The sequence below is a fragment of the Elgaria multicarinata genome, chromosome 1 (assembly GCF_023053635.1).
Source record: "Elgaria multicarinata webbii isolate HBS135686 ecotype San Diego chromosome 1, rElgMul1.1.pri, whole genome shotgun sequence".
NCBI classification, from domain to species: Eukaryota; Metazoa; Chordata; class Lepidosauria; order Squamata; family Anguidae; genus Elgaria; species Elgaria multicarinata.
In genome coordinates this window covers 92102941-92130739 of record NC_086171.1, presented here as the reverse complement: position 1 = coordinate 92130739, position 27799 = coordinate 92102941, and the positions used below count along the sequence as shown (strand labels likewise).

The 27799-nt window shown below is 45.1% G+C and overlaps 1 protein-coding gene across 3 annotated transcripts in view; it reads left to right on the top strand.

Annotated features, from left to right (window-relative positions):
* Nucleotides 1-27652, top strand: part of PTGES3L (prostaglandin E synthase 3 like) — a 38272-nt gene extending 10620 nt beyond the window's left edge. Inside the window, exons 5-17 of one of the 3 annotated variants that reach the window (XM_063132595.1) lie at nucleotides 1758-1847; nucleotides 2570-2623; nucleotides 11646-11774; nucleotides 14196-14355; nucleotides 14539-14596; nucleotides 15331-15487; nucleotides 15563-15679; nucleotides 15915-16045; nucleotides 18810-18876; nucleotides 21595-21686; nucleotides 23641-23695; nucleotides 24582-24676; nucleotides 27404-27652. In XM_063132595.1, coding sequence (XP_062988665.1) covers nucleotides 1758-1847; nucleotides 2570-2623; nucleotides 11646-11774; nucleotides 14196-14355; nucleotides 14539-14596; nucleotides 15331-15487; nucleotides 15563-15679; nucleotides 15915-16045; nucleotides 18810-18876; nucleotides 21595-21686; nucleotides 23641-23695; nucleotides 24582-24676; nucleotides 27404-27539 — 1341 coding nt within the window. In that variant the 3' untranslated portion in view covers nucleotides 27540-27652. Of the gene's footprint in view, nucleotides 1-1757; nucleotides 1848-2569; nucleotides 2624-2981; nucleotides 3020-3477; nucleotides 3776-9839; nucleotides 9936-11645; nucleotides 11775-14195; nucleotides 14356-14538; nucleotides 14597-15330; nucleotides 15488-15562; nucleotides 15680-15914; nucleotides 16046-18809; nucleotides 18877-21594; nucleotides 21687-23640; nucleotides 23696-24581; nucleotides 24677-27403 lie in introns of those variants that run through there. The other 2 variants (XM_063132577.1, XM_063132586.1) reach the window with 2 other exon arrangements.
* Nucleotides 27653-27799: the final 147 nt, after the last annotated feature.

The window sequence follows — 27799 nt, the reverse complement described above, 5'->3', positions numbered from 1 at the left end:
TGGGAGAGAAAAGAAAAGGGGGAGGGAGAGAGAATTGCAATTCCCCAGGTCCTTCCTGGCTAAAGAAGATTCAGCAGCACCTTTTTCCAGAATGCTTGCTGAAACCATTCCTATCTGCCCTTGCTTATTTCAGGGTGTCCAACCCCCTTTTTTCAAGTGTTCTTTTGGTAAACATGGTATGTGTGTATCTTAGCTGCAGCACAATCCTAAGTATGTCTACTCAGAAGTAAGCCCCACTGAGATCAATAGAACTTACTCTGAGGTAAATGTGCATAGGATTCAGCCTAAAAACGAAGAGAGGGTGAAGAAAAGACAGGAGAAAATGAATTATAGAAATAGAATAGCAAGGTAACTGAGATATTTAACCATATTTAAAGACAATAAGTACAGTAAAATTAGTGCCCCTCTACTTCAGTCCCAGCCAGATTTTCCATAGGAAAACTCTGTACCAGGTGGCAGATAATTATTTTAAATTTTTAATTAAAATACATTATCCTTTCCTATAACAAAATGGTGCTTACTCCTAAGTAAGTGTGTTCCACTGAAGAAGGAAATCCTATTTGATTCCTGTATTCATGCTAGTGTGACATACGTTAAAGGCACAATTTTATGCATGTTTAGACAGAAAAAGTCCTTCAACTCCTAGAATCCCCTCTAAATGGGAAGCACCTGCCCCAGGCTTGCCGAGGGAGGGAGGGAAAAGAGAGCGAACGCCTCTGTTTGCAGCCAGCATGGCAGGGCACACCAATTGGATTTTGAATAAAGTATTCAATTAATTGTTACTGTTTTGAATTTTATTATTATTATCTTCCTTGGTGGGTCGTTGAAAACCACTATTCTGAATAATGATTTTTATAGGGTAGGGTAGGGGGGCGCTGGGCATGAGTTTGTGGAACCAAGGGGGCGGTGACCTGAAAAAGTTTGGGAACCACTGGTCTAAATGCTCAGAAAGCCCCAGGGTGGGTGTGCGATGGCGTGGCGTCAGTTATGTGATGCAGCTGCAATCGCACCTTGGAGCAAGGCAAGGGCGCACAAGACAATGTCCAGACAGCCCCTTGCCTCTCTCTGGAATCGCAGCAGAGATGTGGGCAGGTCGCAGCAGATTGGTTGCCTTCCAGCCGATGCCCTCCCCGGGCAGGGGAGCCTCAGGGTTTCCAAGGGACATGCCGCCAACCCAGCACCATGGAGACCCCTGCCAGGATCCCCTGTTCCTTCTCCTGCTTGGCTCTGTAGTGCTTCTACAGCATAAGAGGTGCTTCCGGGTGAGGCTTTTTATTGTAGCCTCTCCCTGCCTCATTCATGGAATTTGATTATCCTCTGCTTATAATCTTCCTGTGTTTCACCACCGTTTACAAAAGGAGCTGCCTTAAGTTGAGTCAGAACATTTGCCCATGTAGCCCAGTATTGTCAACACTGATTGAAAGCAGTTTGAAACCAGGGTTTCAAGCAGGTGTTTTTCCTGGGACCTTCTGCAGGCAAAGCATGCGCCACAACACAGGACACCATCTTTCTTCCATCTTTTCTCTTTCCACAGAAAAGCCATTAAAGACGGAAAGACAGAATAGCGCCACGGTGTCTTTTGACTAGTAGTGCTAGAACCCTTCTGTCTAGAAGCAGCCTGGGGCAGGAGGAGTGGGAGGAAGGGCAAAAGGCATTCTGGTAGGGGTCCGTTTGCTTATTCCCTACTCTGCCAGTGGAGTGAAGCAGCAGCGAGGGGAAGGAGACAAACAGCATGTAATGGTTTCTCTTATTTGCAGCCGGGATGGCTCTCAGTGGACTTTGATAACTGGCGGGATTGGGAAGGAGATGAGGAAGTGGAGGCAGCCATGGTGGAGCAGTATGCAGAGGTGAGTCCAACGATGGGGCCGAGGCAGCGTCCCAGTCAGAAGTAGCTGTGCTGAAGGTTGAGGGAGGCAACAGTAGCCCACTGTGTGTACTTGCTCTGGTTTCCTTGACCAACAGTGACAGGGGGAACAGCAAGACCCATACACCCAGACAGGCTTGGGGACTGGCAGCTTTAAGGGCAAAATAAAGCAAATGTTTTGGTGTGTGATTTCCCTATGGAAGCGGAGGTATTCCCCATGTTCCTGATTCTGAACTGATGCAATCACAAAACATACGGCAGGTTTGCCCTTATCCAAGGCCATCCAGTGAATGTTATAGCTAAGGAGGGTACTTGATCCAGGGTCTTTAGATAGCCAGATTTTGCATCTTTATTCATTGGGCCACAGAAAGACAAGCAGGTTGCTTCCTTCCTTTCTTGGTCATGCAAAAAGTTGTCAAAACTCCAGTTACAGCAACTGGGTAGGGATCTTCTGACAGTTGAACGGTCTGCAGTTTATAACCACTGTGGAAGCCTGAGGCGCAGAGCACCACCTAGGTTTCTCTCTGAGGCTGAGATGGTGCCTGTTACATTGCAGGAGGAGCCGACATGGGGAGGAGCAAGCCAAGAACACAGAGCCCGGCCATCTCCATTTTCTCAGCATTGGGGGAGGGGGAAGAAGATGTGAACCTAGTCCTAAGTAGCTGCATTGCAGTCCTTTTACTTGCACTTTCTGTTCCCATCCAGCTCATGCAGAAGGTCACCACAAAAGGGCCGCCCCCTGCCATGGATGACCTTGATGTAAGTACTGAGGGGGTGACGGTTGAATGAGATCCATGTGATCTAATTTTTAACTGCTTCTAACCTTGTAGTTCTGTCAATTTACCCCCAAACTGGCTCACTTTTTTTGCTATATGCTCTCCCATTTACAAGCTAACAAGGCCATGTTGTTGGGATGCGATGTGCTTTGTGCCCAGCTGTTACTTTAAGGAACTTCTCCAGAACTTGGAGAGGTCTGAATATGCAGTTCAAGAGCCTTTAGCATCTTTACTTTGCTCAAAACCTTTAGCTCTTTCACAGCCTCCTTGCAGCATTTGGTGAGATATGGTGCTCTTTCCGTAAAGCTATTGATCTTTCCTTGTCTGTTCTTCTCTTCTAGGATGACATCTGAAAAGTTGCTGCAATCCATTCCCAGAGGTAATCTTCATCTAACATTGTGCAGCTCCATCCTACGCACCCATCTTTGACTGGGGGGAGGGAGGGCACATAAGCCTCTAGTGACATGGGACTTGGAAATGCATTGTCCCAAGGGTAGAGTGTAGAAGCAGACACACAGATTGGAGTTGGCAGTTCTGAAATGGCTGCTGCAAAAGGCTTCTGGTTATGTTTGAATTTCCAAGCCAATCATAAATAGTCAAAGCAGAATCTCACTGGACCACCTATCCTAACAAACAACCCTTTGCTCGCTTGTGGACACCATTTCACAGTAAAAAGAAATATAATAATCTCCACCCAGCCCTGAATATCTGGAAGTGGACCTGGTTCTGAAGAGCCTGTCCTGATTATTCCTGAATCCATTCCCCATTCTCTCTTTGCCTTCATTCAATTAGTGAGGTACTGTGACTTCTGCAATTACTTTTCTTTTTCCTGTGCAGGTACAAAAGCACCTTTGGGATTGAAACAAGAGATGGGAGAAAAAGAATGTAGTGGAGCAAGTGCCAACTGATGTACTCATCCCCAGGGATTTACATACTTCACCATTTTGCTCCAAGACACAATAGGAGGGGTGCTGGTGCTAACCCTAGACAGGGACTCTCTCACTGCTGAATGACCAACATAGTGGCCGTACCTCGTGCCTCTTACTTAAATGAATGACAACTGGGCCTACAATGCTGCTGCCTGCCTGAGTCTATGCTGCTTTGGCTTTCCTCCCCAGCCTCTCTGACCTAGCTCCTTCCTTCCTTCCTTCCTTCCTTCTTTTCTTCCTTCCTTCCTTCCTTCTACCCCCTGCCACACTCCCTCCCTTCTCCATGTGCCCAGTTTCTTTCTGTAGGGTTTCTTGGTCCTTAGGGATGTTGTGCATAAAGATAGAAAACTATTGAAACTTCTGCCAATAAATACGGTGACCACTTTGTTGGCTTTCAGTGTCATCCATTTCTGCAGTGGAGAATGATTTGGGGCTCAGAAAGGAAGATGTATTCTTCTTGACTGCGAACACAAGCAACGGAAAAGTGGGGGGCACAACAGATACTGTGTGCTAAGCCAATAATATGTTAGCTAAAACACTAGTTGTGATTTGTTCTTATTACAATACTGTTCTTATCTATACCGTTGCCAGCTGTTGTGGCTGCAGAATTCCTCACTACGTCAAGTGGTGAAAAATATAAGGCCGACCCTTCCAAATACAAGCCTAACAACCAAGCACTGCATAGCTCATACCAGGTTCACCAAGGAGACAACCTGGAGTTAATGTCAAGGGAGATTTTGAGAAACCAGCTTTCTGTCATAGTACATATGACATATACAAGGAAGATTCTGAAATCTGATACCTAGCAAAGTCCCTAGGGGTAGGCATTCATGGCTTTGCACTGTGAAAGAAGCATTCTCATCATGCTTTTAAGTGACAAAACTCTGTCCCTAGGTTGGTTTTTACAGTAGATTTCAAAGATTTATTTCATGCTCTCTTAATTTAGTAAATGTGGGCAAAGGGGTAGGTGTGCCATTAAGTTCACTTGTGGGGGAAATGGGATTCAGTTCAGATTGCCTCCACTACTCCAGCTCCCCACTGGAGCTGTTACTTCTTGTACACCCTACAAAGCCATGAAGAATGTCATTCCGCAAGAACGAAACGGCAAAATAATGAACGCCAATGCTTTACTTCTCGGCCCTTCCAAGGACAGGTGGCAATTGCAATCCTTCTTTCTCGCTCTAAAGAAAGTTTTGCCCAAAGGGCCAATCTCATCTAGCTGACTCAAAGTGCTCCATACCTCCCACAACCCAGCCTTGCTAGACTTTATTCCTGTCATCAAATGTCTTAATGCACAGCTCAAAGGTTTTTGGTACCTGATTGAATAAAACCCTTTCTACAATCACTCCAGTGCTGTTTAGCATTTGCATTGTGTGCCAAGCGCTGCACAGACGAAGGAACTGTGCCAATCATACTGGACCAGGGGTGGTGTTACATGAGATATGCCCCAGATGTTTAGAGCTGCCCCCAGTGCCGTCACCTACCTTAATACAAGCCCACTTCTTCCCTCTAAGCTCAATAGCCTTGTAGTTAATAGGAGACCTTGGGACTCACTTCCTTAGGAGACCAGTAGGGAGTGTAGCATAAAAGCACTAGCCTTTTACAGGAGGGGACAGCCAGCTTTTCTTCCATAGTCTCATTATTTTCTCTCCTTTTCTACTCTTTCGTGGCCACTGCTGGCAGCTTGTTTGAAATGAAATTTTGGAGAGGGAGAAGGGCAGAAAGAGCTCCCAATGATGGTATTTATTACATTTATATCCCACCTTTTTTCCGGCAAGGAACCTGAGGCGGGGTACATAATCCTCCTCTCCATGTTATCCTCTCAACAACAACCCTGTGAGGTAGGTTGGGCTGAGAGTCTGTGACTGGCCCAAAGTCATCCAGTGGGTTTCCATGGCCGAGTAGGGACTAGAACCCGGATCTCCCGACTCCCAGTCCAACACCTTAGCCACTACAACACACTGCATCTGATATTACTGCCCCAAACTAGAACTTTTGTCCTAGGCAGAAGTTCAGCATAGCAAAGGATTTAATCAGACTCCACAAATTTCTATTCCTCCTTCAACTTTAATTTCTCTCAAACAGCTTTAAGGCAGCAGGTTATATCAAAAGAAAGGTTATGATTATGTGACAGCATGATCCAGGAAGTGCTGGATTTTGTTTATTGCATTTCTATTTCTCTCTACAGCCCTCTGTTGTGTGCAGAGGAACAGAATGGGGAGTTGGAGGCTCTAGGTGTTCACTGGTGAGTGAAAAGCATTCTGCATATGCTCAGAGGCACTCTTTATTTCATTGCTAGCATTGGTGAAATGTAAATGAATTCTAATAGTTTTAAATAAGGGTTTGAAGCCCAAGCCGAATCAGGAACATGTTATGTCTCAAAATAAGGGAGTGTGATTGAGTGACTGACAGATCCACTTTCTACCATTTTACCATGGGCTCCAATCCCTGTGCTTTGGGGGACGGGAAGGATGGGAATATGAGATGACTATTCTTCCAGTGTCACAATGCTTCACTCTGAAAACTCCTTAAGATGCATTTCAAGCATCATAATTCCCTAGCCCCTGTTGCAATCCTTCTGAAGCTTTGTAAGCTTCTCGCCTGGGGACACCTCTATGACCTGTGCCATTTTTATACAAATTTACCCCCAAACCATGGAGAGGGTGAAGAGTAGGGGAAGCCCTCTAAAGTTAGAGAACTCTCCTTCTACATAGAATCATAGAATAGCAGAGTTGGAAGGGGCCTACAAGGCCAGCGAGTGCAGCATGGACTGCTGCACCTACCCTTCTGAAATTTTGTTAGTTCCTTACTTAGGGATACATCTAGGCTGCCTGTAATTTTGAAAACAATGGTCCACAAGGAACATAGCAAGATAGGTATGTCATCTTTTGGAGATTTGACAAATAAGATCCCCTCAGATAGGGCAACTAACCCTGATTTTTACATGCAATTCTGCCAAGAAATAAAAACATTATTGGTTGTTCACTTTAAAAGAGAATCAAAACACCGATTCTGGCCCGCTTGCATTGGCTTCCTATACGTTTCCAAGCCCAATTCAAGGTGCTGGTTTTAACCTATAAAGCCCTACATGGCTTGGGACCACAATATCTAATGGAAAGCTTCTCCCAACATGAACCTACCTGTACACACTGCACTCAATATCTAAGGTTCTCCTCCGAGTGCCTACTCCGAGGAAAGCTCGGAGGATGGCAACAAGGGAGAGGGCCTTCTCAGTGGTGCCCCCCCCCCGACTGTGGAAAGATCTCCCTGCTGAGGATCACCTGGCGCCAACAGTGTTATCTTACAGGTGCCAGGTCAAGACTTTTCTCTTCTCCCAGGCATTTAACAGCATTTAACAACGCTAAGTTTGTTTTTTAACGGACCCCAGAACTGTTGTTTTATAAATGGATACTGTTGTTTTTATGTTTCTGATGGTTTTTAAATTTTGTACACTTTTTAATGTTTACTGTTTTAACTTTTGTGAACCGCCCAGAGAGCTTCGGCTATGGGGCGGTATATAAATTAGGCATGTGCTCCGCTCCGATTAGGAGCGGAGAAGCAGTAGCGAATTGGCCTGCTCCGCCTTACCCAGAGGCGGAGTAGAAGCGGACCGCGGACCCCTAGAAGCAAGGCGAAGAGAAGCGACCATTTTTCGGAGCTCCTCTTTCAGGCGGACCGCTCCGATCGCCATCTTGAAAACATTTCGCCCATAGGATTGCATTGCAGGAAATAATCGCGGATAACTGGGTTGTTTTTGAAGCTATCGTTCTGAAAATTCTTGTGTACAGAGAGTCGTGGATGGGGGTCATTTTGAGACTACTCTCACCTCTCTGCGTGGTGCGGGTCGTGCGCTAGAATTTTTTAAAAAATCGGCGGGAAAAATACCTTTTCCGAAGGGCTGAGGGGCAGAGTCAGCTCCCGGTCATGATGATCCCAAAGTTGGAGGAGGGCATAGGCAAAACGGGTAACTTGGGATTTTGGGAAACTTCTCTTTCTTAATCTGAACGGACTTTTCCCAGTGTTTTTTAACACAGTAGCCCCACCAAATGCACAAACACAACCTGAAATCATATACTAAGCCAATAATAAGAGATAGAAACACAGCACTGCTACCCACCCTAACTTTGGGGAACAACTGAAAAGATGTGGTGCAAGGGGATGAGCTCCCCTAGGGCATCTCATTGTGGACGTGCCCCCACTCTCTCCTGTACTGGAAGGCCATCAGAGCCTTCCAAAGAGAGTAACCCGGTGGAGCAATGCCTATTATGAGTTGAAGTGAGCGTTTACTTCTCAGAGCTCTTGGTGAAGCAATGGCTTTCTTGAGCTGAACTGGCAGCTGCTTCCCTCTCCCCCGGGCACGTCCCCCTATTACTGGTAAAAGACAGATATAGCCTTTTTTTTAAAGTTCTTCTTGTTGTTTATTCAGCAACACTGCTGCTTTTAATTCCACCCCTCCTTTATTTATTTATTTATTCCATTTTATATGCATTACTGGCTTATCCTTGGCTCACTTCCTTATGCCCCCAGAAATGCCAGCTGCATGCCTGCCTGCCTTCCCTCCCTCCTCCCCTGCCCACCTCACAGGGATGTTGTGTGTGTGTGGCTTTGACTCAGGGGAGAAGTCCTTCCTGCGCTCACTTGGAGTTTTGGAAGTTCCAAATTTTGCAGGTTTAAGCCCCGCCAAAAAACAGGGGATGATGGGACTGCCTTGAGTCTCGGCGTGCAGCGTATGTATCCCTGGATAAGCTGTCATGGTGGTGAGTTTGAGGTTTTTTTTTAACGTGCAAATTGACGGAGCTATTGGAAAGGGGTGTGAATGGGTGTTGGATTTTCATAAATTCCCCAAAAATCAGGGGATGATGGGACTGCCTTGAAACTTGGCGTGCGTGTGTATACGTCCATGAGGTGTCATGGTGCCAAACATGAGGTTTCTAACTTGAACAGAAAAAAAGTTGTATAGTTTTTTAGCTTTCAATGCAACCCTATGGGGAGGGGGAAATGGAGCTCCGATCCGGATCCGGAGCTCTGAGTGGAGCGGAGCAGAAGTGGGCGGAGCGGGGGTGGGGCAAAGCGGCCCGCTCCGAAAATCGCGGATCTGCAAGTGAAGCGGAGCGGGGGGTCCGTGCACACCCCTAATATAAATGTAATAAATAAATAAATAAATAAATAAATAAATAAAATATAAAAGCACATAGCACAAAACCTTCTGAACCTATTTGAGCAGGTTAATCCTCTCTTGAGGGGGTACTTTGCCAGCAACTATCATCCAATTCTGAACAACAAGAATAAAAGTTATAGCAGGGTTGTTGTTGTTTTTTAAAAAAATCTCAAAATAAATAAATCCCAAGATAGTCAACAGGAAGCACAAAGTCTCGGTTTTCTGAATCTTCACTCAGGTTTTGTACCGAGTCTACGTGGACTGATTCCAAATTGGTCCAGTAAAAAATTGCCAAAGGCAAGGGCGGAACCAACTAATCTTTTACAATATTACTAGTAAAAGTTTTATTAAAGTGCCAGGTGCCTACGCGTTTCGAATGCGGTTGCTGCACTAACGTTATAAAGCCCTGAGGAAGAACGCAACCGCGTTCGAAACACGTAGGCACCTGGCACTTTAATAAAACTTTTACTAGTAATATTATTGTAGAAGATTACTTGGTTCCGCCCTTGCCTTTGGCTATTTTTTTCTCCCCTACGAGGTTTTCCTTGCTTTCGCACTTCCAAATTGGTCCAAGCAGAAACTGGATCTTTTCCAAAACGCCGAACTAGGGTCTGAGTCGGAGCAGGGAGCAGGGAGCAGGGGCGGACGCCAAGGCCACAGCGAGACCGAAGGTTTATCCCGGGACCATCCCGGGTTCGCCCCCGCCTGCCTGAGCGCCGGATCCCCTGAGTGTCGCCTAGATGGGCAGCTTTGACCCCTGGACGATGCAGGGATAAACCTGAGGTCTCGCCATGGCTGAAGAGATTTGCCTTAGGCTAAGCAACACGCTTTTGTGGGCCCTGGCTGGGACAAACTGGCCTCCAGCCCAAGAAATCTTGCGCCACCCCAACACGGCGGCGGCGAGGCTGCACGCGCCGGGCGCACACGCGGCTGCGGGTGACTTGCTCTGTAGGGCGCAGGCGCAGACCAGGCGGCCCAAGTTCCTCCCCTTTCCTCTCGTCGCCAGGCGGAGGGAAACGCGAACCAATAACGGCGAGGTAATTATGTCCTCCGCCGCTCGCCTTAGGCCGGGCGGAAGCGGCCAATCGCGTCGTTCGCTGGTTCTTGCTCAGGCAAGAAGAGCCGAGCGACGCTGCGCTGCCCTTCGACTCGCTGTCGCCGGTTGCTTCATGGCGTTCATGTGCCAGCGGGACAGCTGGGTCCAGCAGGTGAGGGAAGCAGCAGACCATAATGCTGCCAATGTGCCAGCTTGGAGGGGGTTCTGCTCCACACCCCTTTCTCCAGCCCACGCCGAGAAGGATAGTTGCAGGGTGACCCTATGGAAAGGAGGACAGGGCTCCTGCGTCTTTAACAGTTGCATAGAAAAGGGAATTTCAGCAGGTGTCATTTGTATATATTATTATTATTATTATTATTATTATTATTATTATTATTATTATTATTTATTTATTTATATAGCACCATCAATGTACATGGTGCTGTACAGATTACACAGTAAATAGCAAGACCCTGCCGCGTAGGCTTACAATCTAATAAGTTGTAGTGAACAATAAAGAGGGAAGGAGAATGCAAACAGGCACAGGGAAGTGGGGCAACCTGGTGGAATTCCCTCTTCATCACAGCAGTTAAAGCTGCAGGAGCCCTGCCTCTTTTGTATCTGGTCACTCTAGTATAGCTCCTGTAGCTTTAACTGGTGTGATGAAGAGGGAATTTCACCAGGTTGCCCCATATATACAAATGACACCTGCTGAAATTCCCTTTTCTATGCAACTGCAAAAGATTCAACAGTTAAAGCTGCAGGAGCCCTGCCCTCTTTTGTATCTGGTCACTCTAGTATAGCTCCTGCAGCTTTAACTGGAATGATGAAGGGGGAATTTCTCCAGGTTCTCCATATATACAAAGGACACCTGCTGAAATTCCCTTTTCAATACAACTGTTAAAGATACAGGAGCCCTGTCCTCCTTTTCATAGGGTCACCCTAGCTAGTTGCAAACTCTCTCCAGCTACCTTTATCTGCCTTGAGAAACCCACTTGCATTATCATCATCACGCCATTCCTGTGTTCCACGCATCGCAAATCATGGGCTAAATAAAGGGGCAGGACTATAGGCAGGTGTGTATGTTCAGATCCTCCTGCTCAAGCAACTGCTGTCATTTGCTGTATTTTATACAACAGTTGAATTAATAGCAGTACAATTTATGTTTACAGCTATTTGCATAATGCAATAAAATCACCTGTAAATCCAGTTGCAAGCACATATTAGGTCAACAGGAAAGGAAGAGGAAAGGTGGGGAGGTTTGGGGGGGTTGTTTCACCACCACCACAATTTTGGTTTGTCTGTTGTTACCCTTGTATAGCAAATTAAACTATTTAAGAAGGAGGGGATAGGGTGTGGGGAAATACTACTTTTAGGAGCAGAGCTTTTTCAGCTGTGGAATAGAATGAATCAAGAAGCCCTTCTTTAGTCTTGTTTTGAGGACAAATGACAATGTTTTATTCTTCCAGGCATTTAACTAGAAGTAGGCTTTGTTTTTAAATTATTTTATTCAAAATGCTGATTTATTAATGCTTAAAATTGTTTTATTGTGTATAAGTTGCCTGGTGAACATTTGTTAAAATCTGGTGTGTTAATAATAAAATATAGAAATAGCAATTCCAGGTTGTATGCAGTGTTAATCTAAAGTCCCATTCATTTTACTCAGCCTAGTCTAAGTAGGAGTAACATTGGATACAATTCTAAAGATGACAAAACTTGTGCAAAAACCCAGGAATTTGTCCTGAAAACTGTTAAGAACATGTTGGGCTTTGTCAGACTGAAGTACCTTGTGTTCCACCCCATGTTTGGTCTCTTAACTTTGATCTCTACTTTCTGTCCTCCAGGTCTTTACAAAATATTTCCTTTCTTTTTTCATACCTAGTTTACCACACAAGTGGTTTCCTGCTGCCCTGCAAAGCTATCCATAGAAACTGGTGGAAAGAAGCAAACTCTGCATGGATTCGATGTCATCCTGGAAGACACCATTCTTTTCCCGGAGGGTGGAGGACAGGTAATAGTAACTATTCTTAATCAGAAAAGAATCTGTTTTAGGGTCTGCCACATTTTCTTGGCCCTGTGGGGAAGAAGAAGGACCGAGGGGACAGAGCAGGCAGAAGTAACATCGGGGCCTGCTCCTGCTGGACTCTTCCCCCCCCCCCCACAGGGCAAACTGCCATCTTGGCCCTGTGGGGAAGAAGAAGGACCGAGGGGACAGGAGCAGGCAGAAGTAACATCGGGGCCTGCTCCTGCTGGACTCTTCCCCCCCCCCCCACAGGGCAAACTGCCATCTTGGCCCTGTGGGGAAGAAGAAGGACCGAGGGGACAGGAGCAGGCAGAAGTAACATTGGGGCCTGCTCCTGCTGGACTCTCCCCCCCCCCCCACAGGGCAAACTGCCATCTTGGCCCTGTGGGGAACAAGAAGGACCGAGGGGACAGGAGCAGGCAGAAGTAACATCGGGGCCTGCTCCTGCTGGACTCTCTCTCTCTCTCCTCCCTCCTTGACTCCTTTTCCTTGTGTGTCATGTCTTTATTAGATTGTAAGCCTGAGGGCAGGGACTGTCTTTTTTGCTAAGTGTAAGCCGCTCCGAGAGCCTTTTTTGGCTGAGGAGCGGGGTATAAGTATGATAAATAAAAAAAGATATGGTATTTTTTAATACGTTACTTGGGATTTACTGTTGCATTCTTTTTTAAAACTAGGAATGTTTCTAGATGTGGGGGTCCTAGTGTAACCTGAGTCTTGCCCCTTAAGCTCAGGCAGCCAACCTTACTCACACAGCCAGACAAGGGCAAATCAGTTAACAAATGATTTATTAACACATACTAGACAAATACCACATTCCCAACAGAAACATTAAGGTATGGATGCAGCACCTGGTAAAATTCCCTCTTCACAAGAGTTAAAACTGCAGGAGGCCTGTCCTCTTGACCAGATATAAAAGAGGGGAGGGCTCCTGCAGCTTTAACTCTTGTGATGAAGAGGGAATTTCACAAGGTGCTGCCTGCATACCAATGACACCTGCTGAAATTCCCTTTTCCATGCAAATGTTAAAGATACAGGAGCTCTGCCCTCCTTTTCATATGGTCTCTGGTCACACTAATTAAGGCCCACTCTGATAAATCCTTAGCAGAATGGCCAAATGCACCTGAGAAGCATAACTTGGTTCTTCATAGGCAGATAATCCTGATGTCATAAACCAGAGTCTTGTAGCAATCCCACAGGCAGCTATATACGCACATGCATGCATGCACACACACACACACACATACACACACGAGTCACTCTTAGTCCTGGCTTCAGGGGGAAGCAGGCAGTCCTACAGACTCCAACATTGTAGTAGCTACCAGCTACCAGGTTGCAACAGCTGAGTCCTCACTCCTTGAAGGGAATACTCTCTCAGTTTCCAATTACAGGTAGCCTTCAGCCTTAGCAGAATCAGCACAACAGCCTTCTCCAGAAAGCACAAATATTTAAGACATGGCTCCTTATTGAAACCTGGATAGGGAATGCATTCTCCCCTCTCCCTTTCTGCCCCAGGGCTTTAGCTTAAATACGCACCTGGTAAGGATGAGCACACCCTACATTATTAACCCCCAATTAACTCCTGTTAACTCTTTCCAAACTTCTAGAACTCCATCTGTTCCCCTAGTGCTATCAGTCACAACGCACTGTAGAGCTATTCCATTTCCCCCTACTTATCAGATTTTTTTGTAGCAAGAAAAGAGATGGAGGGTGTGGCTGGAAAACAGAGGAGGGTTACAAATGGAAGACGACGACATCTGAACCCTCGGTAAAATTATGTGAACAAGACAATTCAGTTGCACAGTAAAAAACTTTCAGGGTGCAACCCTATGCATGTTTAAGCAGGAAAAAGGTCCTACATGGCTGGCTGGAGAATGCGGGGAATTGTAGAACATTTTTCTTCCTAAACATGCATAGGGTTGGACTCTAATTGATCCATGTGTTTGTGAAGAATATGTGATTTCCTGTTTGCTCTTAAATCCAAATGTTGCCTGTGCTACTTTTACCTAAAATAAAAGTAGTGGGTCTTACTTCCAAGGAAATATATCTAGGATTGCGCTATACATGTGGTAAAAGTTGGTAATGTGTTTTAGGTGTTCAGGGCTGGCAATTTAAATCTGCCTCAAATCTGCTATATGTAATTTATCATGATTAAAATTCTTACTTTGGCTAATTAATATTGCAACAGTGATTCAGAGATCTCTGATTATTTGTCCATCTTGCATGGAACTTTTTTGCATTAATAGAATTTAGTTTGGGTGTATGTGGAAAAAGTGGCATTGTTCAACATACTTTGTTGGAGCGCCCATAACTATTGACAAGTGACTTAACATTTTACACACATTTTTGTTTGGTATAACTGGATAGTATTCCCCAGAAGCTGGGGCAGTGACTTTAACCTCTTTTCTCCAGCCCGATGACCGGGGATTCATCAATGACATCCCAGTGCTCAGAGTCACTCGACAAGGTCCAGGTGCTCTACACTTCATCCAGACAGCTCTTGAGCCAGGGAGCAAGGTGCAGCTAGTACTGGATTGGGATCGGCGGTTTGACCACATGCAACAGCATTCAGGTGAGATACTGGTGAATGTGACACTCATCAGTTTATTATTTATTTATTTATATAGTACCAACAATGTAATTGGTGCTGTACAAGTTTGAGTGGAGCTTCACAGAAAGTGCACTTTAAATGTTTAACTCTCTCCTAATAGGAAGGAGAGGGGAAACTGAGTTGCTTTACAACTGTCTCTTTCAGGGCAACATCTTATCACAGCACTTGCAGATCAGATGTTTGGATTCAAGACAACATCATGGTGAGCAGGACCCAACTTTGTCTAGTCCCTTTCTCCTTGCTTGCGTGTGTTCTGCACACTTGCATGGGACAGAACGTGAGGGGCTTCAAACTCTCAAGAGAAAGCAGGCTCCTCAAGGAGTGCAGGCTAGCAAGAAGCTGAAGAGATCACCATTGGGGCATTTATTAATAATATCAAATAACCACATTATTAATCAATAGTGAAAAAAACAGTTCCAGGCTAATCATCAGTGAAAGATAACCTCAAGGCAGTATCTGCCTAGATCTCTTGAAACATTGAGAAGTAAATGGGCAGCAAGCATTTGTAACTTAACATTCCCAGACGGTGTTTACAGCTTAGAGGGAGAAAGAAATCATTCCTTTCACATAAAATTCTATGGAGGAATTCTGTCCTGAATTTCTCCCACAATTTCCTGCATCGTTTTCCCCTGTTAAGATTAAAACAAAAGATAATTCATCAACCAATTGATTGACTAAATGTTAATCGAAAGGAATATTTTGTTTTCATCTTAATCCAGAACCTAAGGCCAAAAATGAGCAACCATGTAGCCATAATGAGATGTAGTCTGACAAGATATAGTCATTGGGTTGGACTTCCAAATAAATGTGCATAGGATTGCATTTTGGCCTAGTTTCTGTGCAATAGCCCGTAACCAAAGGACAGTGTTGGGGTACTCAGAGCACTTTCCCTAGGGGCTGGGGAAACATACCTTTAGCCTCTCCCAACTTCTCCAGGGATCTGGGTCGCCAGCGAAGCGCTATTGAACTGGACACCTCCTCAGTGACAGCAGATCAGGTGGCAGCCCTTGAGCAGAGTGTGAATGACAAAATACGAGCCCGATTGCCTGTGGTGGTGCGAGAGCTGGTGGTTGGTGACCCTGAAATCCAGATGGTGAGTAGAGTCTGGACCAAGGCAGAGAAAGAAGGCGCTGTCATGTACTCTTCTCTGACCAGGGTTGTATTGCAGGTGAGGAGCCGTGGCCTGCCAGAGGATCACACCGGTCCTGTTAGAATAATAAGCATCGAGGGCATTGATGCCAACATGTGTTGTGGCACGCATGTCTCCAACCTCAGTGACCTACAGGTGAGGCGCAAGGAGGGGGCTTGCAAACTTTGCATATGGAATCTCCCCCACCTGAGCACAGACATGCTGTGCAATCTACGTCTGTGCTTCGTGCCAGAGCAAGTCCTGCCCATTTGTGGCACGTGCTCCTTCCCGGTGAATAGAAGGGACAAAATAATTGCAGCTGTATCATAATACTATTCTACCTTACAGAATCTCTGTCTCCCACTCAGTATTATGTGTGTTTGTTCTGAAGGTTATTAAGCTCTTGGGCACCGAAAAGGGAAAAAGGAACAAGACTAACTTAGTTTTCCTGGCTGGGAACCGAGTGCTGAAAGCTCTGGAGCGAAGCTATTCCACCGAGAAGGCCATGACGACATTGCTTAAGCAAGTATTCCTCTTCTTCTACCCCACAGAATGAAAGGGTCTATGCAAAGTCTCAGAAGAGGTGTTTAAAACCTACTGGCCTGAGTAGTTCATATGAATCATAGAATCATAGAATAGCAGAGCTGGAAGGGTCCTACAGGGCCATCCAGTCCAACCCCCTGCTCAATGCAGGAATCCACCCTAAAGCATCCCTGACAGATGGTTGTCCAGCTGCCTTTTGAAGGCCTCCAGTGTGGGAGAGCCCACAACCTCCCTAGGTAACTGGTTCCATTGTTGTACTGCTCTAACAGTCAGGAAGTTTTCCTGATGTCCAGCTGGAATCTGGCTTCCTTTAACTTGAGCCCATTATTCTGTGTCCTGCACTCTGGGAGGATCGAGAAGAGCTTGTGATCTACAACAATTCCAAGATCCTTCTCGTTTGTAGTCTTGCTGAGCCAAGTATCCCTCATCTTGTAACTGTGCATTTGGTTTCTATTTCCTAAATGTAGAACTTGGCATTTATCCCTATTAAATGTCATTCTGTTGTTTTCAGCCCAGCGCTCCAGCCTATCAAGATCACTTTGAAGTTTGTTTCTGTCTTCCAGGGTATTAGCCATCCCACCCAATTTTGTGTCATCTGCAAATTTGATCAGCGTTCAAATTTGAACTGTCAAAGTAAAATATTTCGGGCTGAGCGACTACATTTTCTGTATTGTATGAATACATTACCAATTCCAATTTCAATCCAAATTCAGTAGTTAGAGTGGCCTGGAGTGGAGTTAACAGGAGGCTGGATCTACCAGCAGTTCCATTAACATTACTGACAAACGGGGACCGTATTGCATCAAAAGGATCATGTCTCAATTGACCCCACAAGACCCTTACGATGATATGTTAGTTTTTCAGAAAGAGCTCTGTCCCACCCTTTCCCTTCCCAGCCATTTAGCGTGGGGCCCTTTGGCTCCTTCCAATGCTCAGCAATTTCTAAATGCGCTGCCGTAAGCAGCATAGTTACAAGTTCTTTATGGATGAGGGATGGATTTAAGACATTCGGCAGGGACAGCAAAGCCAAGCTCGGTTCAGGCAGAATTCGCTGGCCTGTGGCCTCTGAGATGGCCTTAAAAACAAGTACCCAAAACTGCTTTAGGGCTTTGCAGTCCCAGCGCTTGTGCAAAAAGAAGCCCCTCTCATCGCACCCTCTCCAGCGCAACGGGGGCATAGAGCTCGTTATGTGTGTGAAAGTTGGATTGGGGCTTTATGCCATCTTAGTAACACCTTTAGGGCTGCGTCCTGAATACGGGACGATATAGTTCGAAGTGGAGGGTTTGTCCATATTTGCTTCCACATGTCATCTTTTATATGCATATGTAGGTGTGCTTCCCATATGTTTTTAAATGTCACTTTATCTAGCAATAAAACATAAATTGCTGAGGTAAAACCCTTATGTTTTCCTTTGGGCCTAAACATAAGTGTTCAAAGGCAGTGAGGGGGCCAAACCTGTAGTTTAGAAAAGTCCTTACTTGCCACAGTTGGAACCAGATAGGTTTAATGCTGTTTAACCTTTCTTTTAGCTTACTATCATTAAGTACTCGCCCCTTATCTAAAAGTCTCTCAAGCAATAGATGTCCTTCCTGTCCCACCCTGCAAACTGGGCATATTTATCTCCATGTCTAATAAAGGTATAGTCTAGGAAGGGTAGCATTGAAGATTCTGATGGGGAAAGATATGGTGACCGTTTTTTCCAGATAGCAAGTTAAGGCACGTAAGAGGATTTGAGATTCATTTAATGGTCACCTAGGAGGGATTTAAAAAGAGGAGAACAGATATTGTAAGTTGTTGGGGGACCATTTTCATGTGCACCCGTGGAAGTTCAGTCTCACGTTTAATTATCCTGATAAGCTGCCTGAGCTGGAAAGCCTCAAAATATCTCTGCAAATTAGGCATTGCCAAGCCTCCTTTGGAGCATTTCCTATATAGCGTTTGCTTGTTGATACGAGAACGCTTGCCCTACAAAATGGCCCCATGTGGCTTGCCATTTGGAGAAGCCCTTGGCCATGATGTTAATAGGTAAGACCTGATAAAGAAATAATAATTTAGGCAACAGAGCCATCTTTACAGTAGCTGTTCTACCTAGCCACGTGAGGCTCCATTGGCTCCATTTCATAAGATCGTGGAACAACTGACTGTGCAGTTGCCCAAAGTTCCTCTGAAATGGCCAAAGAGGGCCTCTTGATGTAATCACCCCCAAATAGCGGAACCCTCCAAAGCATGGTTCAAATCCTGTTCTTTCGCAGAGGGAGTTCGTAACCTCAGGGGACATATCTAATGGCGTGAAGGTTGATTTTTCAACATTAATTTCAAGACCTGCTACTGCCTTAAAAGTATCGAACTCACATTGTAACTGAAGTATCAAAGAAAAAATATCTGACTGTTGTTTCCCCCCTCAAGGCAAGGAATAATGAGCTGTTCATGTTAATCTTTGTCTAGATACGTTGGACCGATTATTTCAGTATATGGCCTGCCTCAGTCTTAAGGCTGAGGACAGCTAACGCAATTTTTTTCATTTGTTGCACATTAAATGTCCCCAAATAATTATGTTCCCAAATAATTGGGGGCTACATTCCCAAATAACACAACCACTTCCGTTGCTGCCCAGTTCTGCTTTGCCATTTAACACAAGTGGTTTCACTTTCCTCCCCCTCCTCCCCCTCATGACCAAGCTTGTCCTCCATTAGACATTGTAGCAATCCTCCCTGAAGGCCCTTGGTTGCCTCTGTCATTTTAGGAATGGCCCTGAAGAGCACGTGGAAGCTGTGAAGAGGCTGCAGAACTCTATGAAGCAGCTTCAGAAGGTACAGTTGGCTTGTTGTTGTTTATTCGTTCAGTCGTTTCCGACTCTTCATGACTTCATGGACCAGCCCACGCCAGAGCTTTCTGTCGGCTGTCGCCACCCCTAGCTCCCCCAAGGTCAAGTCTGTCCCCTCCAGAATATCATCCATCCATCTTGCCCTTGGTCGGCCCCTCTTCCTTTTGCCTTCCACTTTCCCTAGCATCAGCCTCTTCTCTCCAGGGTATCCTGTCTTCTCATTATGTGGCCAAAGTACTTCAGTTTTGCCTTTAATACCATTCCCTCAAGTGAGCAGTCTGGCTTTATTTCCTGGAATATGGACTGGTTTGATCTTCTTGCAGTCCACGGCACTCTCAGAATTTTCCTCCAGCACCACAGTTCAAAAGCGTCTATCTTCCTTCGCTCAGCTTTCCTTATGGTCCAGCTCTTGCAGCCATAGGTTACTATGGGGAACACCATTGCTTTAACTATGCGGACCTTTGTTGTCAGTGTGGTGTCTCTGCTCTTAACTATTTTATCGAGATTTGTCATTGCTCTCCTCCCAAGAAGTAAACGTCTTCTGATTTCCTGGCTGCAGTCAGCGTCTGCAGTAATCTTTGCGCCCAGAAATACAAAGTCTGTCGCTGCCTCCACGTTTTCTCTCTCTATTTGCCAGTTATCAATCAAGCTGGTTGCCATAATCTTGGTGTTTTTGAGGTTTAACTGCAACCCAGCTTTTGCACTTTCTTCTTTCACCTTTGTCATAAGGCTCCTCAGCTCCTCCTCGCTTTCAGCCATCGATGTGGTGTCATCTGCATATCTGAGATTGTTAATGTTTCTTCCTGAGATTTTAACTCCAGCCTTGGATTCGTCAAGCCCAGCACGTCGCATGATGTGTTCTGCATACAAGTTGAATAGGTAAGGTGAGAGTATACAACCCTGCCGTACTCCTTTCCCAATCTTAAACCAGTCCGTTGTTCCGTGGTCCGTTTTTACCGTTGCTACTTGTTCGTTATACAGATTCCTCAGGAGGCAGACAAGATGACTTGGTATCCCCATACCACCAAGAACTTGCCACAGTTTGTTATGATCCACACAGTCAAAGGCTTTAGAATAGTCAATAAAACAGAAATAGATGTTTTTCTGGAACTCCCTGGCTTTCTCAATTATCCAGCGGATATTGGCAATTCGGTCTCTAGTTCCTCTGCCTTTTCTAAACCCAGCTTGTACATCTGGCAATTCTCGCTCCATGAATTGCTGGAGTCTACCTTGCAGGATCTTGAGCATTACCTTGCTGGCATGTGAAATAAGTGCCACTGTCCGATAGTTTGAACATTCTTTAGTGTTTCCCTTTTTTGGTATGGGGATATAAGTTGATTTTTTCCAGTCTGATGGCCATTCTTGTGTTTTCCAAATTTGCTGGCATATGGCATGCATCACCTTGACAGCATCATCTTGCAGTATTTTAAACAGTTCAGCTGGGATACTGTCGTCTCCTGCTGCCTTGTTATTAGCAATGCTTCTTAAGGCCCGTTCAACCTCACTCTTCAGGATGTCTGGCTCTAACTCACTGACCACACCGTCTGAGCTATCCCCGATATTATTATCCTTTCTATACAGATCTTCCGTATATTCTTGCCACCTTTTCTTGATCTCTTCTGTTTCTGTTAGGTCCTTGCCATCTTTGTTTTTGATCATACCCATTTTTGCCTGGAATTTACCTCCGATGTTTCTAATTTTCTGGAAGAGGTCTCTTGTCCTTCCTATTCTATTGTCTTCTTCCACTTCCGCGCATTGCTTGTTTAAAAATAATTCCTTATCTCTTCTGGCTAACCTCTGGAATTTTGCATTTAATTGGGCATATCTCCCCCTATCACTGTTGCCTTTTGCTTTCCTTCTTTCTTGGGCTACTTCTAGTGTCTCAGCAGACAGCCATCTTGCCTTCTTGGTTTTCTTTTTCTTTGGGACGTTTTTTGTTGCCACCTCTTGGACAATGTTGCGAACTTCTGTCCATAGTTCTTCCGGGACCCTATCTACTAAATCTAGTCCCTTAAATCTATTCTTCACTTCCACTGCATATTCATTAGGAATATTAGTGAGCTCATATCTAACTGATCTGTGGGTCCTCCCTATTCTCTTTAGTTTGATTCTAAATTGTGCAATAAGAAGTTCGTGATCTGAACTACAGTCAGAAGAGACCAGAGCCTGCCTTCCCAGTGGCAGCGGTGAGATCCACAGCCTACTTTAACTGGAGGTCATGCTAGAAGCAGCTGAAGTGAAACCCAAATAAGCAGCCTGTAGGAATGCAATGGTCATGGAAGGACGATGGAAACAAGGGTTGAAGAAGGCAGAGTAGTTCTGGCTTGCCAGCCATGGCTGTAAACAGTATTTAGGATGGATCAGGAGTTGTGTGGTTTCCAGCCAATCAGAGGCAGGATTGTCCTGTAAAATAGTAGCTGGATAGGGAATCCAGGACTTTCTGGTCTTTGAGACCAGTTAATTAAAGGACTCTGCCCCACCCACCCCAAAATACCTTGGATGTAGTTCCACAGGAATTAGAGTTTTAACAGGCACAATATGGCATGATCTTCTAGAGACTCTACTATTTGTTGCATCCTGGCCATGGCACTTAAAGACAAATTTTGGTCTTAACCTCTCTGGGGACCCCCTGCCTGCTGTATCTTGATTAAATATGGGAATGGAGTGATGGTGTCTTGGATCCCATCATCTATTTCTATTTCAGAACAACTTGAACCTATTGAGAGACTTGGCTGTTCTTACTGCTCAGAGCTTCAAAAGTAACCTGGCTCAGGTACCAGTATTTGTGTTACACAGGTGAGTGTCAAAGTAGCTCAATGTGATGTTTGCATGAGGTAAATATGGGATAAATGAGTTTCAGAAGCTTGAAAGAAGAGGAATTGCAGTATGTCTTGAACTCAACCCATCCAACATCCACACACACAAAATAATGTAGAATTTAACTGGAAAACATTAAGTTTGGGGAGTATTTAATTTGTTTTCTATACAGGTTTGTTTTTTGGAGCTCAACAAAGGGATTGTGGGAAGTGCAACCCAGTTCATTCTCCTGGACCTTTTGATGCCACTTACCCTGGTACCCTTCTAGATTGTTTGTGTGAGTTAGGAGGCACAGTGTTATGGTTGTTCTGATCCTTCTTGAATGAAGGTGGTGCTAGTCCACCCTGTGGCCATTTGCCGATGGGGTTCCACCCTGTGCCCTTCAACATCTACATGAAACTGTTGGGAGAAGTCATTTGGAAGTTTGAGCTGAAGTGTCATCAGTATGTAGATGGCATTCAGCTCTACTTCTTGTTCCCATTTAAGGATCCTAGGGAGGTTGTTGGATGGATGGCTGAACCAGTTGCCTGGAGGCGGTTTTAGAATGGATGAGGGCAAACAAGCTGAGACTTAACACTGACGAGATGGAGGTATGGTGGGTAGGACAACCACCAATCTGGATAGAGGAATACATCAGATTTTAGGCTTGCATGCTCCTAGAAGGACCAAGGGCATGACTTGGGAGTGCTCCTGGACTTGGCACTAAGTGGGGGAGTTCAGGTGGCAATGGTGGCCAGGAGTCCTTTTTATCAGCCGACTGCAAGGGAGGATATTGCCTTTGCGGTTCATACTCTGGTGAGATCCAGGCTGGACAACTGTAATACACTCTACTTGGAGCTGTCTTTAAAGATGGTTCAGAAACTTCTGCTGGAGCAGAATGCAACTGCTGGATGGTGTGCTCAGATGACAACAAATATTGTGCAAGCTGTATTGGGTGTCAGTGTGTTTCTGAGCCCATTTTAAAGTGCTAGTTTTGGATTGGGCCCAAGTTACATGAAGGACCACATTCTCCTGTGCCAGCTTGCTCATACTTTGATGTCATCAGCAGATTCCCTTCTCACCTGCCTGTTGCCAGTGGTGGTCAGGCTGGTGAGTACGAGGGAGTGGACGTTTTCAGAGATGGCCTCACACCTCTGGAAACTGCTTCCATTAGGGTCAGGTCCCTTCTTTACAGGGCGTCAGGAAAGCTCTGAAGACCCACTTGTTTTCATTGGCCTTTCCATGACCTCTGGGCAGTAGGGTTTATTGGTATTAACTGTTTTTATAGTGTTTTCATAATATTTTAGTGAATATTACTTTAGGGCGCAATCCTATGTGGATTGCCAGCAGCCTCCAAACTCGGAGTGCAGGGTGGGAGGACAGCGGAGATGATCTTTGTGTCTGTGCTGCAGGCACCCTGCATTTCTGCTAGACGGGTGTTTTCACCCATCTACCAGCAGCACCTTGGGGGTGGGGGGAAGAGGCTGCGGGTAGCCATAGGATAGGTCATAGCACAGCCACCCCTGTCTCCTTTCCTCACTGCCCCTAAGAACACTGCCTTTTCCCTGTCTCCGCGTTCCATTTTCCAAGTGTGGAGAGATAGCCAGCATGGTACAAGGGGGAGGGGTTAGGGTATTGGTTTTGTATTTTACTATTTGTTTTTGCATATTTTTGTATTTTCTTTGCCACTTCATGTGGTTTCTACCTTAAAAGTGGTGTAAAATTATTTTAAATAAAATAAATTCATTTTTTATATTTGATTTTTAAAAAAACTTTGTAGATCAACACAACTACATTTTGAATAGTTAAAATTCTTTACATTATTTTAAAGCCATTATTGTTTTCCTTGATGTGGTGTATATAGTACAGGTGATTTTTTTGGCTCATCTCTCCCAGATTTTGGGATGGGCAAAAGGTTGCCATGGGATCTTGAAACATTTCCCTCTCTATGCAGGAAAGAAGGTGATTCCGAATTCATGAACATCATTGCAAATGAGATTGGCACTGACGTGAGTCCTCCTTTTCTTCTTTCTTTGAGCGTTTGCCTTAGATGTAGCGTTGTGCAGGTGCTAAAGACTTTCTGCTTGAAGTTGAAAGTATGGTCACACTTTCAGTATATCAATTATCTTAACACAAATCAAATAGTTAGATATTCTTAACAATGTGCTATTACCAAATGCCGATTAAAAATAAAGCCTTTACAGCAAAAGAGGTTTCCAGCTGAATTTAAGAGCTTTATAGTGCGACCCTATATGTCTGTTCAGAAGTAAGGCACACTGAATTCAATGGGGCTTACTCCTATGAAAGTGTGCATAGGATTGCAGCCTACAGTCAGTAAGATTCTTGCTATTTTAGTCAGAGTTACTAATAGTTCCCAGGATGACAGTTATTAGGTCTTACTCTACAGTGATCATTTTCGTCAAGCTTCAAGGGCACGTGCTGAGGCTGAATTCAGATATTCGAATTGCACCTGGCGCTTCTGTGGACATAGGTGGCGCTTTACTTCCCAATACAGTTATCCAATGAATTGTCAGACAGGTGGGGTGAATTAGATAGGGCAACACCAAGGTGAAAACCGTTCCTCCAGTGGCCAAAGTAATCTTAGAAATGAGCTCAGCAGTAATCATCCTGTCTCAGACCATCCTACCAGATCAGTAAAGCCTCGACTTCAAAGCACAACTACTCTGAATTCCTTGAAATGGTTGTCAAGTGCAACCAGACAGACACCAGTGAAATGAAGATACAATGTAGCTTGGGGCAATGAACCAAAAGAAAACTTAACTCACCAAATTCTGTTGTATTTTGTGTCTTTTGAAGTAGTAGTAGTAATATATTTGTGAAATACTTTAATACTATTTAAAGTGTGGCAGTTCTGAAACTCTGTCATTTCAGCAGGAAACCCTCCTTTTCCTATCTGTGGGAGATGAAAAAGCAGCTGGGCTTTTTCTGCTCACAGGGCCTCCAGAAACAGTGGAACAACTAGGCCCCAGGTGAGTTACTCCTCTCTTATGCCAGCTGGAGGAATTAAATCAAGGTCTAGGGTGGTGTGCATGTTGTGGGAAGGGATGGTCTCGAGGAAGGAGGGTGGCGTTCTGAGGAAGCAGGAAAAGTTCCCTTAGAGGGGACCCAATCCTCAGAAGACGAGCAAATATCCTCTCGCACCAGGGATGTGCCTCTGGGGGGAGGGGGGCTTGTGGTAGTGGGAGATTCAATCATTAGACACATAGACAGCTGGGTTTGTGATGGGTGTGTAGACCACATGGTGAATCACCTGCCTGGTGCAAAGTTTCATAGAATCATAGAATAGTAGAGTTGGAAGGGGCCTATCAGGATGAGACGGTGGTACAGAGAGGAGGGGTTCAGATTTGTTAGGCACCGGGGAACATTTTGGGACAAGCCGGGCCTGTACAAGAGGGAGGGGCTGCACTTAAACCAAAATGGAACTAGACTGCTGGCGCTAAACATAAAAAGGTGGCAGAGCAGCTTTTAAACTAAACCCTGGGGGGAATCCAACAGGAGCTGGAAAGCATCCGGTTCGAGTTAAATCAGCTGAAGGAGACATATACGGAAATGTTTTTGATTGTCCCAGTGTAGAAGGGGAGCAAATAGGTCATGAATACAGGATAGAACATGATAGCCAATCAAAGAGGCTAAAGTGCAACCGTGAAAAAGGGACACGGCAGAGACAGCTGGGGAGGGACACTGTGTACAGGTGTTTCTATGCAAATACTAGAAGCCTCGGAGCCAAAATGGGGGAATTGGAGTGTTAGGTTTCAAAGGGGAACCTGGACATAGCGGGTATTACAGAAGTCTGGTGGAAAGGAGAGAACCAGTGAGATATGGTCATCCCTGGATATAAACTCTACAGGAAGGGCAGGGAAGGGTGTACTGGGGGTGGTGTTGCTCTGTACGTCAAAGAGGGCATAGTGTCTAGTAGACTAGAGCATCTAAACGGGGCAGACTCTTCCACAGAAGTGCTGTGGGTGACAATATTGAGCTCTAAAACTAATTTAGTGCTAGGAACATGCTATTGTCCCCAGATCAAAATGCTCAGGGTGACCTTGAGATGGAGAATGAAATCAGGGAGGCCTCCAAATGGTAAAGCAGCAGTTTCTGCAGCTGAAACTCTCCCCCCGGCCTGAGTTCGATCCCAGCAGAAGCTGGTTTCAGGCAGCCAGCTCAGGTTGACTCAGCCTTCCATCCTCCCGAGGTCGGTAAAATGAGTACCCAGTTAGCTGGAGGAAAAGTAATCACGGCCGGGGAAGGCAACGGCAAACCACCCCGCTATAAGGCCTGCCAAGGAAACATCAGCAAAAGCTGGCGTCCTTCCAAGAGTCAGTAATGACTCAGTGCTTGCACGAGAGGTTCCTTTCCTTTCCTCAATTATCCTCACATTGATTGGATAAATGCATTTTCCAGTCATGACAAAGAAGTTAAATTTCTTGATGTCCTAAATGACTGTGCCCTAAAACAGTTGGACTAGCAACACTGGACTTAAGTGGTGCTGCCCAGGACCTAATATGAGATGTAAATAGTATTGAACCAGTTGGTGACAGTGACCACAGTGCTATCAGATTCAATGTATACTTAAGTGGGAAACTGCCCAAGAAATCCAACACAGTCACATTTGACTTCAAAAGAGGAAACTTCTCTAAAATGAGGGAACTGGTGAAAAGAAAGTTGAAAGGGGGAATCAAGAGAGTTCAATCCTTGGAAAATGCGTGGAGCTTACTCAACAGCACAATAATAGAAGCTCAACTAAAATGTATTCCACAATCTAGGAAAAGTAGCACCAAGTCCAAGAGGTCACCAGTATGCTTAACAAGCAGTATCAAGGGGCCTGTTCAGACAACACTTCAGGCTCTGTAGTTAGTAAAACTGTAGTTCTCTGGGGTTAGCACTAACCACAAGATGTGCTGTCGCACACAACAGTTTAAGCCACAGTTAGAGCCACTAACCCTGCTGCAGATGGTCCGACTGTGGTTAGTGAGTGAGCAGGGTTTAGCAGAACACATCACACAAGACACCTTAAACCCTGCTGCTTAACCAAAAGCTTTAACCAGCAGGGTTTAAGGTGTCTTCTGAATAGGCCCAAGGAAGCTATTGTAGAAAAGAGCTTCCTTCAGAAAAGTTGGCACAAAGGAGATGCAAGCAAACAATAAGATGCAAAAATGCATTTTGAAGAGCACATCGCTAATAATATCAAGTCCAACAGTAACGAATTCTTTAAAAAAATCTGAAGCAGGAAACCAGCTAGGGAAGCAGTTGGACCGTTGGATGACAGTGGAGTTAAGGGAGTACTAAAGGAGGATAGGGAGATTGCAGAGAAGCTGAATGAGTTCTTTGCGTTCACTGAGTTCACTGCAGAAGGACAGATACCTTTGCCTGAACTGATGTTTTCAGGAAGGGATTCTGAGGAACTGAGGCAAACGATGAAGTTCTCAACCTTATTGACACATTGAAAGCAAATAAATCACGAGGCCCAGATGGTATCCATCCTAGAGTTCTCAAAGAACTCAAATATGAAATTATGGATCTTCTAACTGAAATACGCAAATATCCATCTGGTATTTGCAGGGCTAAGAGCAAATCAGACAGAACATAGCCTTGGTTACATTCTGTGGGAGTCCACTGGCAAACAAAGCAGCTGTGGAGTAAAGAGCAGCTTGTCTGGCTGAAGACACGAAGTCAGATCCTGTTATTGTTCTTTCCACAAGGGTTGCTGAACTGCTGGAAGGAAAAGGGTCAGGGAAGCATGGCCGCTACCAGGGCAAAGCCACACGGATGAGCCGGCGGGCAGAAGTGGAGGCCCTCTTACAGGAGTATACCAGTGAACAGAGCACAGAGCAGTGACTGGTTTGGATAACTGGTCAAATGGTGTGATAAAGATATTGGGGGTCGGGGGGGAGCGGGAAGGAGATTCAGCCACAGTTCCCCAAAAGGTCTATAAAGTAATACAATAAGAATCTCTCCTCCTTTGTGTTCTTGTTTTGTGTGTGTATCAATGCCAATAGAGAACATGGGCAGTGGTCTGATTTGGCAAAAGAATTAGTAGCACTAGAAGTCAGAGTTCTCCAAAGAATAAAATTTGTAGGTGTGGGGTACAAAGAAAG